Source organism: Entelurus aequoreus, linkage group LG19, assembly GCF_033978785.1.
Source record: "Entelurus aequoreus isolate RoL-2023_Sb linkage group LG19, RoL_Eaeq_v1.1, whole genome shotgun sequence".
NCBI classification, from domain to species: domain Eukaryota; kingdom Metazoa; phylum Chordata; class Actinopteri; order Syngnathiformes; family Syngnathidae; genus Entelurus; species Entelurus aequoreus.
The window spans coordinates 7,311,780-7,330,324 of record NC_084749.1 but is presented as its reverse complement, the minus strand read 5'-3'; the positions used below and the strand labels follow the sequence as shown (position 1 = coordinate 7,330,324).

General features: G+C 30.9%; 1 protein-coding gene across 1 annotated transcript in view; it reads right to left on the bottom strand.

The window, feature by feature from the left end:
* Window positions 1-18,545, bottom strand: part of LOC133635049 (fibrillin-2-like) — a 209,583-nt gene that overhangs the window by 145,112 nt on the left and 45,926 nt on the right. Inside the window, exons 3-5 of the mRNA XM_062027781.1 lie at window positions 17,419-17,501; window positions 17,233-17,334; window positions 2,053-2,148 (exon numbers count right to left, since the gene is read on the bottom strand). Coding sequence (XP_061883765.1) covers window positions 2,053-2,148; window positions 17,233-17,334; window positions 17,419-17,501 — 281 coding nt within the window. The remainder of the gene's footprint in view (window positions 1-2,052; window positions 2,149-17,232; window positions 17,335-17,418; window positions 17,502-18,545) is intronic.

Below are 18,545 nucleotides of genomic sequence, written 5' to 3'. Positions count from 1 at the left end.
TTTATTTTTTATTTTTTATTTTTTTAGACATGCGCACGAGATACATGTCTAAAAAAAAATTAAAAAAAATATATATATTTTTTTATAACCTTATAAAATGTTTCTCGTGCGCAGAAGAAACTTTCTTGTGCGCACAAAATAGTTTCTCGTGCGCACGAGATACATGTCTAAAAAAAAAAAAAAAAAAATTATCAATTTTTTTTTTTTTTTTTAAAGCGAGATAGTTTCTCATGCGCACGAGATACATGTCTAAAAAAAAATAAAAATAAAAATGATCTTTTTTTTTATTTTTTTTTTATTTTTTTTATAACTTTATAAAACGTTTCTCTCATAGGCCACATCATTAGGCACACCTGCCCACAGATGAAGGAAACAAAAAAAAGAGTAAAACTTACGGAGCCCTGAAAGGGACATGGGGGTAAAAAACATTTTTATTATTTTTTTATTTTTTTAAATTTTTTTTGGACATGTCTAAAAAAATATATAAAATAAAAAAAATAATCCATTTTTTTTAACTTTATAAAACGTTTCTCGTGTGCAAGAGAAAAGTTTGTCTTGCGCACGAGATAGTTTCTTATAAAAATTATAAAAACATTTTTTTTATCAGATTGATAATTTTTTAATTTTTTTTTAGACATGTATCTTGTGCGCACGAGATACATGTCTAAAAAAAATAAAAAAATAATCAACCTGATAAAAAAACATTTTTTATATATTTTTTTTTATTTTTTAGACATGTATCTCGTGCGCAAAAAAAAAAAATTATAACAATTTTTTTTTTAATCAGCTTGATAATTTTTTTTATTTTTTTAGACATGTATCTCGTGCGCACGAGATACATGTCTAAAAAAAAATAAAAAAAATAATCAACCTGATAAAAAAAACATTTTTTATAAAAATTTATTTTTTTTAGACATGTATTTCGTGCGCAATAAAAAAAAAAAATTATAACAATTTTTTTTTAATCAGGTTGATACATTTTTTTATTTTTTATTTTTTTGACAAGTATCTCGTGCGCACGAGAAACTATCATGTCTAAAAAAAATTAAAAATTAAAAAATGTTTTTTTTTATTTTTATTTTTATTAGAACTTTATAAAACGTTTCTCGTGCGCAGAAGAAACTTTCTCGTGCGCACAAAATAGTTTCTCGTGCGCACGAGATACATGTCTAAAAAAAAAAATAATAATAATAAAAAAAAAATATTTTTCTTTTTTTTTAAAAGCGAGAAAGTTTCTCGCTTAGATACATGTCTAAAAAAAAAAAAAAAAAAAATTATCTATTTAAAAAATTTTTTTTTAATAACTTCATAAAACGTTTCTTTCATAGGCCACATCATTAGGCACACCTGCCCACGGATGAAGGAAACAAAAAAAAGAGTAAAACTTACGGAGCCCTTAAAGGGACATGGGGGAAAAAATGTTTAAATAATTTTATTATTTATTTAAAAATTAAAAAAATTATCAATTTTTTTTTAACTTTATAAAACGTTTCTCTTGCACACGAGATAGTTTCTTATAAAAATTATAAAAAACTTTTTTTTTTATCATATTGATAAATTTTTTTTTTTTTTAATTTTTTAGACATGTATCTCGTGCGCACGAGATACATGTCTAAAAAAAAAAAAAAATTATCAACCTGATAAAAAAAAAATATATGATTTTTTTTTTTTTTTAGACATGTATCTCGTGCGCAGAAAAAAAAAAAAAATTATAACAATTTTTTTTTTAATCAGGTTGATAATTTTTTATTTTTTTTATTTTTTTGACAAGTATCTCGTGCACACGAGAAACTATTATGTCTAAAAAAAAAATAGAAATAAAAAATTATAAAAAATTGTTCCCCCCATGTCCCTTTAGGGGCTCTGTAATTTTTACTCTTTTTTTTTGTTCCCTTCATCCGTGGGCAGGTGTGCCTAATGATGTGGCCTATGAGCGTATATTCACAAATGAGTGCAGAAGCATGACGGGCAAAAGCTCAGTCCCAGCCAATAAATGCCAATCATGGACACGTCTACGCACAAAAGTGCTAAGTGTGCGGTATCGGCACTCACGTTGTCCGCAGTGGTTCCCCGTGAAGCCTTTAGGACACGTGCAGGAGTCCTCGGCACAACTCCCGCCATTCATGCACCTGACGTTGCACGACTGCACTGTGGGGACGGAAAAGAACAAAAACATAAACATACATATTATTACAAATATTGTGTCATTTTTATCAGGTTTCCCAAGCATTGGGGCGGTATTTTCTGACGCAAGTGCGTCAAAGAAAAAGAGAGTTCAAAAGGGAAAACCATCCGAAATTTCGGGGGAAATTGTACGTGGATGCGGAAAAGATGAAGCTGAACTTGCTAACAGTTAGCACGCTGGCTAGGTAGCGTTAAGTAACAAAAATATGACCTGTAAAATGAGGGGGGGGAAAGCTAGCGCAACTTTAGCATGCTAACAGTCATCATGCGTAAAAGTACCAAAACATATGACTGAGAGATGAGAATACCTGCAAAATTGGCTAAAATAGCTGGCATGCTAATGTTAGCAGGCTATGAGTTAGCAAGCATCAAGTATTTTCGAAATGCTTTCTTGTTTGATGACAATAAAGCAATCTATTCTAATATACGACTCTGTAAAATAAGCTTAAAAAATACCATTTTAACTTTGGAATGCTAGCATGCTAACGTGAACATGCTATAGGTTAGCAAGCATCAAGTATTGTCAGCCTGCTCTCTTGTTTGACGACAATAAAGCAATCTATTCTAATATACGACTCTGTAAAATAAGCTTAAAAAAACTACCATTTTAACTTTCGCATGCTAGCGTGCTAACGTAAACATGCTATAGGTTAGCAAGCATCAAGTATTGTCAGCCTGCTCTCTTGTTTGACGACAATAAAGCTGTCTATTCTAATATACGACTCTGTAAAATAAGCTTAAAAAACTACCATTTTAACTTTAGCATGCTAGCATGCTAACGTAAACATGCTATAGGTTAGCAAGCATCAAGTATTGTCAGCCTGCTCTCTTGTTTGATGACAATAAAGCACTCTATTCTAATATATGACTCTGTAAAATAAGCTTTAAAAAACTACCATTTTAACTTTAGCATGCTAGCATGCTAACGTAAACATGCTATAGGTTCGCAAGCATCAAGTATTGTCAGCCTGCTCTCTTGTTTGACGACAATAAAGCTGTCTATTCTAATACACGACTCTGTAAAATAAGCTTAAAAAAAATACAATTTTAACTAGCATGCTAACATGCGAAACTTAAACATGCCATAGGTTAGCAAGCATCAAGTATTTTCGATATGCTCTCACGTCTTATGACAATAAAGCTTTATATTTTGATATACGACTCTGTCAAATAAGCTTTAAAAAACTACCATTTTTACTTAGTATGCTAACATGTAAACGTTAACATGCTATAAGTTAGTGGGAAGAATACATATTTTTAGCTTACGTTGACAAATATTGTCAACGTAAGCTGTTGATATTTGATGCATGCCAACTATTAGCATGCTAGCTATTTTAACTTATTTTACAAGTATACACCATAGAGTCATATATGTTGATATTTGACTAATGCTAACTGTTAGCATGCTAGCTATTTTAACTTATTTTACAGGTCATATTTTTTATCATTTGGCGGGTGCGGCTTGTATAAAAAAAAAAAATACGGTAGTCGTTACACACCAGCTATTTGATCGTAACGTGCGTCTTAGTTGTAGTTTTCCCGTAACAAAGTGTTGAAAATGCCATGTAAAATTGCTAATGCTAATCAGTAGCTTGTATATGGTATATCCAGTGGGATGCTAAAGCTTCCCCTGCTGCATGCCATAAATGTTCGGGCTAGAGACATTAACAGATGGCAGAGAGAGAGAGAGAGAGAGAGAGAGAGAGAGAGAGAGAGAGAGAGAGAGAGAGAGAGAGAGAGAGAGAGAGAGAGAGAGAGAGAGAGAGAAAGAGAGAGGGATAGAGAGAGAGAGGAAATGAATGTTGAACTCGCGATTAGGATTTTTTAAAGGCTGAAAGCCAAATGCCGGAATGTGGAGGAAGAAAGGAAGAAAAACATAGGCAGCATCTGCTTAAGTCTGCATGAAAGACTAAGCTAAGTATAGGAGAGCATGAATACAACGTTTCCCATGTGTCAGTGAAGGCATCACTTTTTATTACAAGACCACAAGGACGTGTTTACATGTAGAAACTAGGACTATGTTACATATAAACTATGACTATGTTACATATATACCTAAGTAGAAGCTATGACTATGTTACATATATACCTAAGTAGAAACTATGACTATGTTACACATATACCTAAGTAGAAACTATGACTATGTTACATATATACCTAAGTAGAAACTAAGACTATGTTACATATATACCTAAGTAGAAACTAGGACTATGTTACATATATACCTAAGTAGAAACTATGACTATGTTACATATATACCTAAGTAAAAACTATGACTATGTTACGTATATGCCTAAGTAGAAACTATGACTATGTTACATATATACCTAAGTAGAAACTATGACTATGTTACATATATACCTAAGTAGAAACTATGACTATGTTACATATATACCTAAGTAGAAACTAGGACTATGTTACATATATACCTAAGTAGAAACTAGGACTATGTTACATATATACCTAAGTAAAAACTATGACTATGTTACGTATATGCCTAAGTAGAAACTATGACTATGTTACATATATACCTAAGTAGAAACTATGACTATGTTACATATATACCTAAGTAGAAACTAGGACTATGTTACATATATACCTAAGTAGAAACTATGACTATGTTACATATATACCTAAGTAGAAGCTATGACTATGTTACATATATACCTAAGTAGAAGCTATGACTATGTTACATATATACCTAAGTAGAAACTATGACTATGTTACATATATACCTAAGTAGAAGCTATGACTATGTTACATATATACCTAAGTAGAAACTATGACTATGTTACATATATACCTAAGTAGAAGCTATGACTATGTTACATATATACCTAAGTAGAAACTATGACTATGTTACATATATACCTAAGTAGAAACTATGACTATGTTACATGTATACCTAAGTAGAAACTATGACTATGTTACATATATACCTAAGTAGAAACTAGGACTATGTTACATATATACCTAAGTAGAAACTATGACTACGTTACATATATACCCAGAAAAAACAAAAACAAATATCAGATAAAAATCTGACAAAAATCAGATAAAAATCTGACAACAATCAGATACAAATCTGACAAATCAGATACAAATCTGACAAAAATAGAGAAAAATCAGATAGAAATCAGATAGAAATCAGATAGAGATCAGTTAGAAATCAGATAGAAATCATATAAAAATTGGACCAAAATGAGATTTAAAATTTAAAAAAAAAATCTGACAAATCAGATAAAAATCAATACTTAAGTAGAAACTATGACTATGTTACATATATACCAGATACAAATCTGATAAAAATCTGACAAAAATCGGATAAGAATGTGACTAAAATCAGATACAAATCTGACAAAAATCGGATAAAAACAGAGAAAAATAAAATAGAAATCAGATAGAAATCGGATAAAAATCTGACAAAAATCAGATTTAAATTTTTTTTAAACATCTGACAAATAAGATAAAAATCAGACAAAATTCAGACAAAATTCAGACAAAAATCAGACAAAAATCAGACAAAAATCTGACAAAAATCAGATACAAATCTGATTAAAAAAATAGAAAAAAATTTGATAAAAATCAGAGACAAATAGACAAAAATCAAATAAAAATCTGACAAAAATCAGATACATGTCTGTGACTATGTTACATATATACCTAAGTAGAAACTATGACTATGTTACATATATACCTAAGTAGAAACTATGACTATGTTACATATATATCTAAGTAGAAACTATGACTATGTTACATATATACCTAAGTAGAAACTATGACTATGTTACATATATACCTAAGTAGAAACTATGACTATGTTACATATATACCTAAGTAGAAACTATGACTATGTTACATATATACTTAAGTAGAAACTAGGACTGTTACATGTATACCTAAGTAGAAACTATGACTATGTTACATATATACCTAAGTAGAAACTATGACTATGTTACATATATATCTAAGTAGAAACTATGACTATGTTACATATATACCTAAGTAGGAACTATGACTATGTTACATATATACCTAAGTAGAAACTATGACTATGTTACATATATATCTAAGTAGAAACTATGACTATGTTACATATATACCTAAGTAGAAACTATGACTATGTTACATATATACCTAAGTAGAAACTATGACTATGTTACATATATACCTAAGTAGAAACTATGACTATGTTACATATATACTTAAGTAGAAACTAGGACTGTTACATTTATACCTAAGTAGAAACTATGACTATGTTACATGTATACAGTACCTAAGTAGAAACTATGACTATGTTACATATATACCTAAGTAGAAACTATGACTATGTTACATATATATCTAAGTAGAAACTAGGACTATGTTACATATATACCTAAGTAGAAACTATGACTATGTTACATATATATATAAGTAGAAACTATGACTATGTTACATATATACTTAAGTAGAAACTAGGACTGTTACATTTATACCTAAGTAGAAACAATGACTATGTTACATATATACCTAAGTAGAAGCTATGACTATGTTACATATATACCTAAGTAGAAACTATGACTATGTTACATATATACTTAAGTAGAAACTATGACTATGTTACATATATACCTAAGTAGAAACTATGACTATGTTACATATATACCTAAGTAGAAGCTATGACTATGTTACATATATACCTAAGTAGAAACTATGACTATGTTACATATATACCTAAGTAGAAACTATGACTATGTTACATATATACCTAGGCCTTCAGTGATGTCTGACTTCAAAGATTACCTCTCAAAATATCATCATTTATGTCCCCACATGACCATTGCTGGAGAAATAAAGACATTTACGCACTACTGAACATTGAATCACGTCAACAGTGTACAAAACAGGCTATATTTCGGCGCATTTAAAAATCAATAAATCAGCATTTAAAACATACACTATCTTATGTGGTACTGTCAAAATTAAAATGATTGTTAAAAAAACAAAACATATTAAACATGGAAAAAATAAAGAAGTAAAATATTTGAACCCACGTTTTTGCTCTTGTTTGTGAGTTAAAAAAGTGAGCACCGATGATTTCTCCGCTGGCCGGGTATGGCCACTTCCTGCTTTTGGCAAATGAAAACTCGTGATTGGATACTCACTTGGTACTGATGAGTGAAAGTCCAATCACAGTCATATTTAACGTAAGGCTACCCGGATGGGCAACTATCGACAACGCGTCATCTGATTGGCTGTAGCGACTGTCTGTCAACCGGCAGAATTCCCACAGCGCTGGCAACAAGCTAGCTGAGTTCTGGTTGGACAAAAGCTCTAACGTGAAAAAGAAGCAAGACTGGAGCCTAATAAGGCATGAAGAGAATAAGATGAATACTTTACGGAAAGTAGATTCAAATGAACTTTTATTCATTTATGATCAGGATTTTGGTTAAGCCAGCAGAGAATGCTTTGCTGGCCCTGACGGCACACACACACACACACACACACACACACACACACACACATATATATACATACATGTATATATACATACATGTATATATATATATATATATATATATATATATATATATATATATATATATATATATATATATATATATATATATATATATATATATATATATATATATATATATATATATATATATATATATATATATATATATACATATATATATATATATATATATATATATATATATATATATATATATATATATATATATATATATATATATATATATATACAAAGATGGGGTTTGTCCAAAAAATCACAATAGTACATCCTACCGTCGGTGTGTGAATGGGTGAACGTGAGGTATGATGTAAAGTGCTTTGGGTATGGTGCAGGTACAGTGAAGCGCTACATAAAATACACACCATTTACCATTTTACTCTGCAGTGTCAACGTAGCCTCAGATAAAAATCTTATAAAAATCTGATAAAATCTGATTAAAAATTAGTTAAAATTCAGATAAAAATCAGTTAAATATCAGATAAAAATCGGACAAAAATCACATAAAAATCTGAAAAAAAATTTGGACAAAAAACAGACAAAAAACAACAACAGACTAACGGAGAGAAATCAGAGAGAATTTGGATTTTAAAAAATAGACAAAAATCTGACAAATCACATTTTAAAAAAATGACAAAAATCTGACAAAAATCAGATTTAAAAAAATTTACAAAAATCTTACAAAAATCAGATTTAAAAAAATTACAAATCTGCCAAAATCTGATTTAAAAAAAATTGACAAATCTGAGAAAAATCAGATTAAATTTTTTTTACAAAAATCTGACAAAAATCACATTTTAAAAAATTGACAAAAATCAGATTTAAAAAAATGTACAAATCTGACAAAAATCAGATATAAACATTTTGACAAATCTGACAAAAATCAGATGTATTTTTTTTACAAAAATCTGACAAAAATCAGATTTTAAAAAATTGACAAAACCTGACAAAAATCAGATTTTAAAAAAATTGACAAAAATCAGATTTTAAAAAATTGACAAAAATCTGACAAAAATCAGATTTTAAAAAAATGGACAAAAAATCTGACAAAAATCAGATTTTAAATTGTTTTACAAAAATCTGACAAAAATCAGATTTAAAATGTTTTTACAAAAATCTGACAAATCAGATTCACATTTTTTTTTTACAGAAATCTGACAAAAAATCAGATTTAAAAAAATAGACAAAAATCTGACAAAAATCAGATTTTAAAAAAATAGACAAAAATCTGACAAAAATCAGATTTTAAAAAATAGACAAAAATCTCACAAAAATTTGACAAAAATAGACAAGAATCAGATTTTATAAAATAGAGAAAAATCTGACAAAAATAGCCAAAAATCAGAGACATGTCCCATATGGGCAAAAAGAAGTGAACATTCTGTAGCCTGAAAGTCCCCATTCAGTCCAATGAATGTTTGTGTTTGATTCTATAAACATCGCACGCAACTTTTTGCCGGCATTTGGCGCGCAGCTTGGCAGACGAGACCCCCGGAGTGTGTGTCGTGTTTTCTTTGTCACAGAAGCCGAGTGGGAGGAGTCAGGCGGCGATGATCTCAGCGCCCAACCTCGCCTGCTCGCACCTCCTCCCAGGTCGCATCCTCCGTAACGCTGACCCCGCCGACCCGTGCCTGGAAAGCCGCACGTGCGCAGCAAAGGAGGGGTGCTTCTCCGGGGGGGTTCGGCGCCCACAATGCACCTCTGTCGCTGACATCTGGGTGCTTTTTACGAGGGGCCGCCAAACACAGGAAGTCCCCGAGCGTTTTGAGTGTGTGTGGAGTTTGTGCGTTTGTGTGCGATGGAAAAGCAAGCAGCTTTATTGTGTGCTGATTACAGACTCGACTGCAGACATTCTGGACTATTCCTTGCAGGACACCATGACCGTACAAAGTACATGGAAAACCACAACCACGCCATCTTCACGCATTACTACACTTTTTTTTACTGGTTGATGGCGCCTTTTTCGGGAAGTTGTTTATGTCGGAGTCGTACTATTTTGTGAACATGTAAACATTATCAATAAAAATGCTCAAAAATATATGTTTTATTTACTTCTTGGTGGGAAGAAAGCGGAAATATGAAAGCAAGGTTAGGTTGCATGAACAAAAGGAAGTGATCACGTGACACGCTAACAGCCAATTAGGTGACAGTATCAAGTTTGGTTGATTCTTTGCATGGAGTGAGAAGAGAAAGTCCAAATGAAGAAATTGTGGATAAAAGACAATTTGGGATTTTTTTCCCCAATGTGGTCTGTACATGATGCAAGGCAAGACCGCTAATACCGCACCACGTTAGCCGCGCTCACCCTTTAGAGCACAGCTGTAAATTCCTGCCACTAAACTTGCAGGAAATAGTTCTTCTCAGGTTTCTCGATGTTTACATTTTCACACTTTGCACTATTTTCTTATATATTCCTTATTTCTGCCCCTTCGTTTTTGATTTTACAATTGTTTTCCATGCTTGTGTTGACGTTTCCTTTCTGCTGATAGCTGATGGCATTATAATCAGAATAAAAAATACCATTAAAATAAAATAAATCTGAATTTAGGACTAATGTGGTTAAGTATGTATGTTTTTTTTATTTTACTTTTATATTTCTAAAATAAAGTAGAACTATTACTAGAGAACAATTGTGTGATTGTTGAATGATGCAGACACGTTTGTTACTGGATACTTTTTTAATACGCTTCTGCCTCGGAGTCTTTGTATGTGTATACACAAAAAAAAAAAACGTACGATTTAGGCGAATAAAGTCATAATAACCACAACAAATTTAAAAAATGCGGAAAAAAACAACAAATCTGAATTTAATGTGAATGTGGTTAAGTAGGTATGTTTTTTATTTTACTTTTATATTTCTAAAATAATGTAGAAATATTACTAGAGAACAATTGTATGTCATAATTATCGGTATATATATATATATATTTTTTTTTTACAAGTGAACTAGTGGTCCGAATGGTTCATGTTGCAGTAGTTTGAATGATGCGGACACGTTTGTTACTGGATCTTTTTTTTTTGTATGCTTTTTTATTTGGAGACTTTGTATGTGTATACAAAAAAAAATGATTTTAGGCAAATAAAGTCATAATTACCAGGATAAATACAAAAAAAATAGAAACATTTAATATGAATTTAGTGTTAATGTGGTTAAGTAGGTATGTTTTTTATTTTATTTTTATATTTCTAAAATAATGTAGAAATATTACTAGAGAACAATTGTATGTCATAATTATCGGTATATGTATGTATATTTTTTTTACAAGTGAACTAGTGGTCCGAATGGTTCATGTTGCAGTAAGTTGAATGATGCGGACACGTTTGTTACTAGATCTTTTTTTTTTTGTATGCTTTTTTATTTGGAGACTTTGTATGTGTATACAAAAAAAATAGATTTTAGGCAAATAGTCATAATTACCAGGATAAATACAAAAAAAAAATAGAAAAATGTAATCTGAATTTAGTGTTAATGTGGTTAAGTAGGTATGTTTTTTTATTTTACTTTTATAATTCTAAAATAATGTAGGAATATTACTAGAGAACTATTGTAAGTCATAATTATCGGTATATATATATATATATTTTTTTACAAGTGAACTAGTGGTCCGAATGGTTCATGTTGCAGTAAGTTGAATGATGCGGACACGTTTGTTACTGGATAAAAAAAATGTGTATGCTTTTTTATTTGGAGACTTTGTATATGTATACAAAAAAAATGATTTTAGGCAAATAAAGTCATAATTACCAGGATAAATACAAAAAAAAAAATAGAAAAATGTAATCTGAATTTAGTGTTAATGTGGTTAAGCAGGTATGTTTTTTATATTACTTTTATAATTCTAAAATAATGTAAAAATATTACTAGAGAACAATTGTATGTCATAATTATCGGTATATATATATATATTTTTTTTTTATTTATTTTTTTTTTACAAGTGAACTAGTGGTCCGAATGGTTCATGTTGCAGTAAGTTGAATGATGCGGACACGTTTGTTACTGGATAATTTTTTTTTGTATGCTTTTTTATTTGGAGACTTTGTATATGTATACAAAAAAAATGATTTTAGGCAAATAAAGTCATAATTACCAGGATAAATACAAAAAAAAAATAGAAAAATGTAATCTGAATTTAGTGTTAATGTGGTTAAGTAGGTATGTTTTTTATTTTACTTTTATAATTCTAAAATAATGTAGAAATATTACTAGAGAACAATTGTATGTCATAATTATCGGTATATATATATATATTTATTTATTTTTTTACAAGTGAACTAGTGGTCCGAATGGTTCATGTTGCAGTAAGTTGAATGATGCGGACACGTTTGTTACTGGATCTTTTTTTTTTGTATGCTTCTTTATTTGGAGACTTTGTATGTGTATACAAAAAAAATGATTTTAGGCAAATAAAGTCATAATTACCAGGATAAATACAAAAAAAAAATAGAAAAATGTAATCTGAATTTAGTGTTAATGTGGTTAAGTAGGTATGTTTTTTATTTTACTTTTATATTTCTAAAATAATGTAGGAATATTACTAGAGAACAATTGTACGTCAGAATTATCAGCATACATTTTTTTTCTTTCCCACAAGTGACTTAGGGGTCCGAATAGTTCATGATGCAGTAAGTTGAATGATGCGGACACGTTTGTTACTGGATACTTTTTTAAAACGCTTCTGCCTTGGAAACTTTGTATATGTATACAAAAAAAACAACATACGATTTTAGGCAAATAAAGTCATAATTACCAGATTAAACAAAACATTACAATTTAAAAAATATTTTAGAGTTAATATGGTTAAATGGGTATTTTTTATTTATTTAACTTTTACATTTCTAGAGTAGTGTAGAAATATTACTATAGTAAAATTGTATGATTTTAGGTGAATAAGTCATATTACCAGAAAAAAATAATAATAATTACAAGGAGAAAAAAAGGGCTAATGTGGTTCAGTAGGTATGTTTTTTATTTTACTTTTATATTTCTAGAATAACAATTGTTGAATGATGCAGACACGTTTGTTACTGGATACTTTTTTTTTTCTTTTCTTTTTTTTCTTTTTTAAATACGCTTCTGCGTTGGAAACTTTGTACGTGTATACAAAAAAAAATACTAGAAATGTTTTTTTCCATAAAAATATATCAATAATTATCGATACAGGGCAACACTTAACACGATACAGCCCCATTTCCCAGGGTGCACTGCCCCGTCAGCCTCACGACAGCTGTTTCTCCACATTGCAGCCAGAATGATTTGATAATTATGGTTATGAGGGTCACAAAGACGACGTGAGACGTTGTTCGGCACAGCTGCTCCTCTGTCAGGGTGACTTATTGCCGCCTGCTTGCCCGCGAGCTGACATCTACTCCGTGTGCACAACACCGTTGGCTGCGCAGAATGTGTGCGCTCAAAACGGCCAAAGGAAGCCCTGCTTTGATAGGCCAAATATCATAAAAACCAAAGAGCTAGAACAAGCTTTTTTTTTCATGATGCAGTTAGTTGAATGATGTGGACACGTTTGTTACTGGATACTTTCTCCTGCGCTTCTGCAATGAAGACTTTATGTGAATAAAAACATTTTTTAACGATTTTATGCAAAAAAACTCATAATTACCAGAATAAATAAAAAAATGCACACACAACAAAAAAAATCTGAATTTAGCGCTAAAATGGCTAAATAGGTATGTTTTTTTAATTTTACTTTTATACTTCTAAAATAATGTAGAAATATTACAAGAGAACAATTGTTTGATTTTAGTCGAAAAAAGTCATGATTATTGATATACATTTTTTTTTTTTTACAAGTGATCTAGTGGTCCCAATAGTTCATGATGCAGTTAGTTGAAGGATGCAGACACGTTTGTTACTAGATACTTTCTCAAATGCGTCTGCAATGAAGACTGTATGTGAATACAAAAAAAAGTCAGATTTTAGGCAAATAAACTCATAATTACCAAAATAAAATAAAAAATGCACACACAAAAAATAAATCTGAATTCAGCGCTAATATGGCTAAATAGGTATTTTTTTCATTTTACTTTTATATTTCTAAAATAATGTAGAAATATTACTATAGAACAATTGTATAGTTTTAGCCAAATAAAGTCATAATTATCAGTATTTTAAGAAATTACAAGTGACCTAGTGGTCCCAAGAGTTCATGATGCAGTAAGTTGAATGATGCGGATACATTTGTTACTGGATACTTTCTGATACGCCTTTGCAATGAAGACTGTATGTGAATACAAATTTTTTTTTACGATTTTAGGCAAATAAAGTTATAATTACCAGAATAAAAAAAAAAATGCACACACAAAAAAAAAATCTGAATTTAGCGCTAATATGGCTAAATAGGTATGTTTTTTTATTTTACTTTAATATTTCTAAAATAATGTAGAAATATTACTAGAGAACAATTGTTTGATTTTAGCCAAACAAAGTCATGATTATCGATATAATTTTTTTTTACAAGTGACCTAGTGGTCCCAATAGTTCATGATGCAGTTAGTTGAATGATGCGGACACATTTATTACTGGATACTTTTCTCATATGCCTCTGCAATGAAGACTGTATGTGAATACAAAAAAAAAGTACGATTTTAGGCAAATAAACTCATAAATACAAAAATAAAATTTAAAAAATGCACACACAAAAAATAAATCGGAATTTAGCGCTAATATGGCTAAATAGGTATTTTTTTAAATTTTACTTTATATTTCTAAAATAATGTAGAAATATTACTAGAGAACAATTGTATATTTTTAGCCAAATAAAGTCATAATTATCGGTATAAAAAAATGACAAGTGACCTAGTGGTTCCAAGAGTTCATGATGCAGCGAGTTGAATGATGTGGACACGTTTGTTACTGGATACTTTCTGATACGCTTCTGCAATGAAGACTGTATGTGAATACAACATTTTTTTTACGATTTTAGGTGAATAAAGACATAATTACCAGAATAAATAAAAAAATTAAAAAATTAGAATTTTGCGCTAACATGGCTAAATAGGTATGTATTTTATTTTACTTTTACATTTCTAAAATAATGTAAAAATATTACTAGAGAACAATTGTTTGATTTTAGCCGAATAAAGTCATGATTATCGATATAAAAAAAAAAAAAATTACAAGTGGCCTAGTGGTCCCAAGAGTTCATGATGCAGTGAGTTGAATGATGCGGACACATTTGTTACTGGATACTTTCTGATACGCTTCTGCAATGAAGACTGTATGTGAATACAAAAAAAAAGTAAGATTTTAGGCAAATAAACTCATGATCACAAAAATAAAATTTAAAAAAATGCACACAAAAAAAAAAATCTGAATTTAGCGCTAATATGGCTAAATAGGTATTTTTTAAAATTTTACTTTATATTTCTAAAATAATGTAGAAATATTACTAGAGAACCCTTGCATATTTTTAGCCAAATAAAGTCATAATTATCCGTATTAAAAAAAATTACAAGTGACCTAGTGGTCCCAAGAGTTCATGATGCAATGAGTTGAATGATGCGGACACATTTGTTACTGGATACTTTCTGATACGCTTCTGCAATGAAGACTGTATGTGAATACAACATTTTTTTTTACGATTTTAGGTGAATAAAGACATAATTACCAGAATAAATAAAAACATTTAAAAAAATCACAATTTTGCGCTAATATGGCTAAATTGGTATGTATTTTATTTTACTTTTATATTTCTAAAATAATGTAGAAATATTACTAGAGAACAATTGTTTGATTTTAGCCAGATAAAGTCATGATTATCGATATAAAAAAAAAAATTACAAGTGGTCTAGTGGTCCCAAGAGTTCATGATGCAGTGAGTTGAATGCTGCGGACACATTTGTTACTGGATACTTTCTGATACGCTTCTGCAATTAAGACTGTATGTAAATACAATTTTTTAAAACGATTTTAGGTGAATAAAGACATAATTACCAGAATAAATAAAAACATTTAAAAAATCAGAATTTTGCGCTAATATGGCTAAATAGGTATGTATTTTATTTTACTTTTATATTTCTAAAATAATGTAGAAATATTACTAGAGAACAATTGTTTGATTTTAGCCAGATAAAGTCATGATTATCGATATAAAAAAAAAAATTACAAGTGGTCTAGTGGTCCCAAGAGTTCATGATGCAGTGAGTTGAATGCTGCGGACACATTTGTTACTGGATACTTTCTGATACGCTTCTGCAATTAAGACTGTATGTAAATACAATTTTTTTTAAACGATTTTAGGTGAATAAAGACATAATTACCAGAATAAATAAAAACATTTAAAAAATCAGAATTTTGCGCTAATATGGCTAAATAGGTATGTATTTCATTTTACTTTTATATTTGTAAAATAATGTAGAAATATTACTAGAGAACAATTGTTTGATTTTAGCCTGATAAAGTCATGATTATCGATATAAAAAAAAAAATTACAAGTGGCCTAGTGGTCCCAAGAGTTCATGATGCAGTGAGTTGAATGCTGCGGACACATTTGTTACTGGATACTTTCTGATACGCTTCTGCAATTAAGACTGTATGTAAATACAATTTTTTTTTAACGATTTTAGGTGAATAAAGACATAATTACCAGAATAAATAAAAACATTTAAAAAATCAGAATTTTGCGCTAATATGGCTAAATAGGTATGTATTTTATTTTACTTTTATATTTCTAAAATAATGTAGAAATATTACTAGAGAACAATTGTATAGTTTTAGCCAAATAAAGTCATAATTATCAGTATTTTAAGAAATTACAAGTGACCTAGTGGTCCCAAGAGTTCATGATGCAGTAAGTTGAATGATGCGGATACATTTGTTACTGGATACTTTCTGATACGCCTTTGCAATGAAGACTGTATGTGAATACAAAAAAATGTTTACGATTTTAGGTGAATAAAGACATAATTACCAGAATAAAAAAAAAATGCACACACAAACAAAAATCTGAATTTAGCGCTAATATGGCTAAATAGGTATGTTATTTTATTTTACTTTAATATTTCTAAAATAATGTAGAAATATTACAAGAAAAAAATTGTTTGATTTTAGCCAAACAAAGTCATGATTATCGATATAGGGTTATATAAATAAACATTGATTGATTGAGATAATTTTTTTTTTTTTTACAAGTGACCTAGTGGTCCCAATAGTTCATGATGCAGTGAGTTGAATGATGCGGATACATTTGTTACTGGATACTTTCTGATACGGCTTTGCAATGAAGACTGTATGTGAATACAAAAAATTTTTTACGATTTTAGGCGAATAAAGACATAATTACCAGAATAAATAAAAAAATAAATACAAATCTGAATTTAGCGCTAATGTGGTTAATTAGGTGTGGTTTTTTTACGTTACATTTCACCTGTTTGCTCTTTTATTCCACTTTTTGAATGTTTTGTTTTTTTGGCAATAGTATTTTAAGAATGTTAAAAAGCGAGCTGAGGACACCCGCCCCAGGGTCTGTGTTTGATGACGCTCCAGTGTGTCAGTGACGAGGATGTGGACTGACCTCCTCCTCCTGCTCCGCAGCTGGAAGAGAGCTGTCCACTGGAGCAGGTACACATGTTGGGTCTGGAACAGAAGCCATCGCCGCAGGAGTTCCTGCAAATGGCTGCCGGGGGCACAGGAGAAGACCACAGGGTCAGACATGGGGCAGCAGGACAACAGACCTCTAGTGTCCGAAGGAAGGACTTACGGACGATACACTGGTTCCCTCCCGGCAGAGTCTTCCATCCGGGACAGCAGTACGAGTGGAAGCGAGAGCCGCACACGTTGGGCCTGGCACACAAGAGCAAAGACAGTCCTGTCAAGCACTGCAAAAAACCCCGCCGGGAGTTGTTTCCCAAAACCAGACCACGACCCCGCTCCCAGTAAACCAAACACACGGATGCAAAGGTCTCCCCGCTGATGGCATTCCCAGCCAGGGAGGAAGACGGGGAGGAGTTCTCTGGCGGAGTCTTCCCAGTCGACAGATGTAACCGTCCTACCAAGCGTTTGATTGGCCGAAACCACAAGCGTCCCGCTTGGGAAAACGGCAAAACCGCATTCGACAAATGACTGGTGTTCTTCACACAGAAAAACACACACCAGGGATTTACGAGCCAATAAGAGAAGCGCTGTTTTTTTTATCATAAACTTGGCGTATTAAAACAAACCCTCGTGCATCGTCCCTACAAGACAATTCCGCAAAGTGTGGTTGTGGTAATGACATCCTCCGAGAGAAACCATGACTGTACTCGTTTGTTTGCGGTCCCCACTTTGTCTTCGCTCTAAACACACATTTTTACAACCTCAGTCCGGTCAGTCGGGATAAAGACTGTTTTAGTAGAGTCATTTCACTCAGGGATCCACTCATACAGTTTATGGACAAAATGGGTAATTTAGGCATGTTCATTTTGGCCCGCGAGGTGTCTTGAGTTTAATAAAGCCCGGGGGATGCCTCTAATCTCACTTTAAATATCTGACAGTATACTTGCCGCCATCTTATGGACAAAATGGGTAATTCAGGTTAATGACCATGAATTGCAACTTTGAAGTAGCCACACCTAGGGGTGATGTTTGATAAGAAATGATTAAGTTCGAGCCCATTATCGAATCCTCTTATCGAACCGATTCCTTATCGATTCTCTTATCGAATCCAGATAGGTTGTTGTAAATGGGAAAAAACACACAATATTTGGTTTAACAAAAGCTCACTTTTATTTTATAAGAAAAAAAAAAAATAAAATAAATAAATAAATATTAACTGTTGTTGCAAATAGCCTTTTCCTCGTCGTATTTTTTTGTAAAATGAAGCCATGCCTTGAGGCGTTTTTTTCCGGT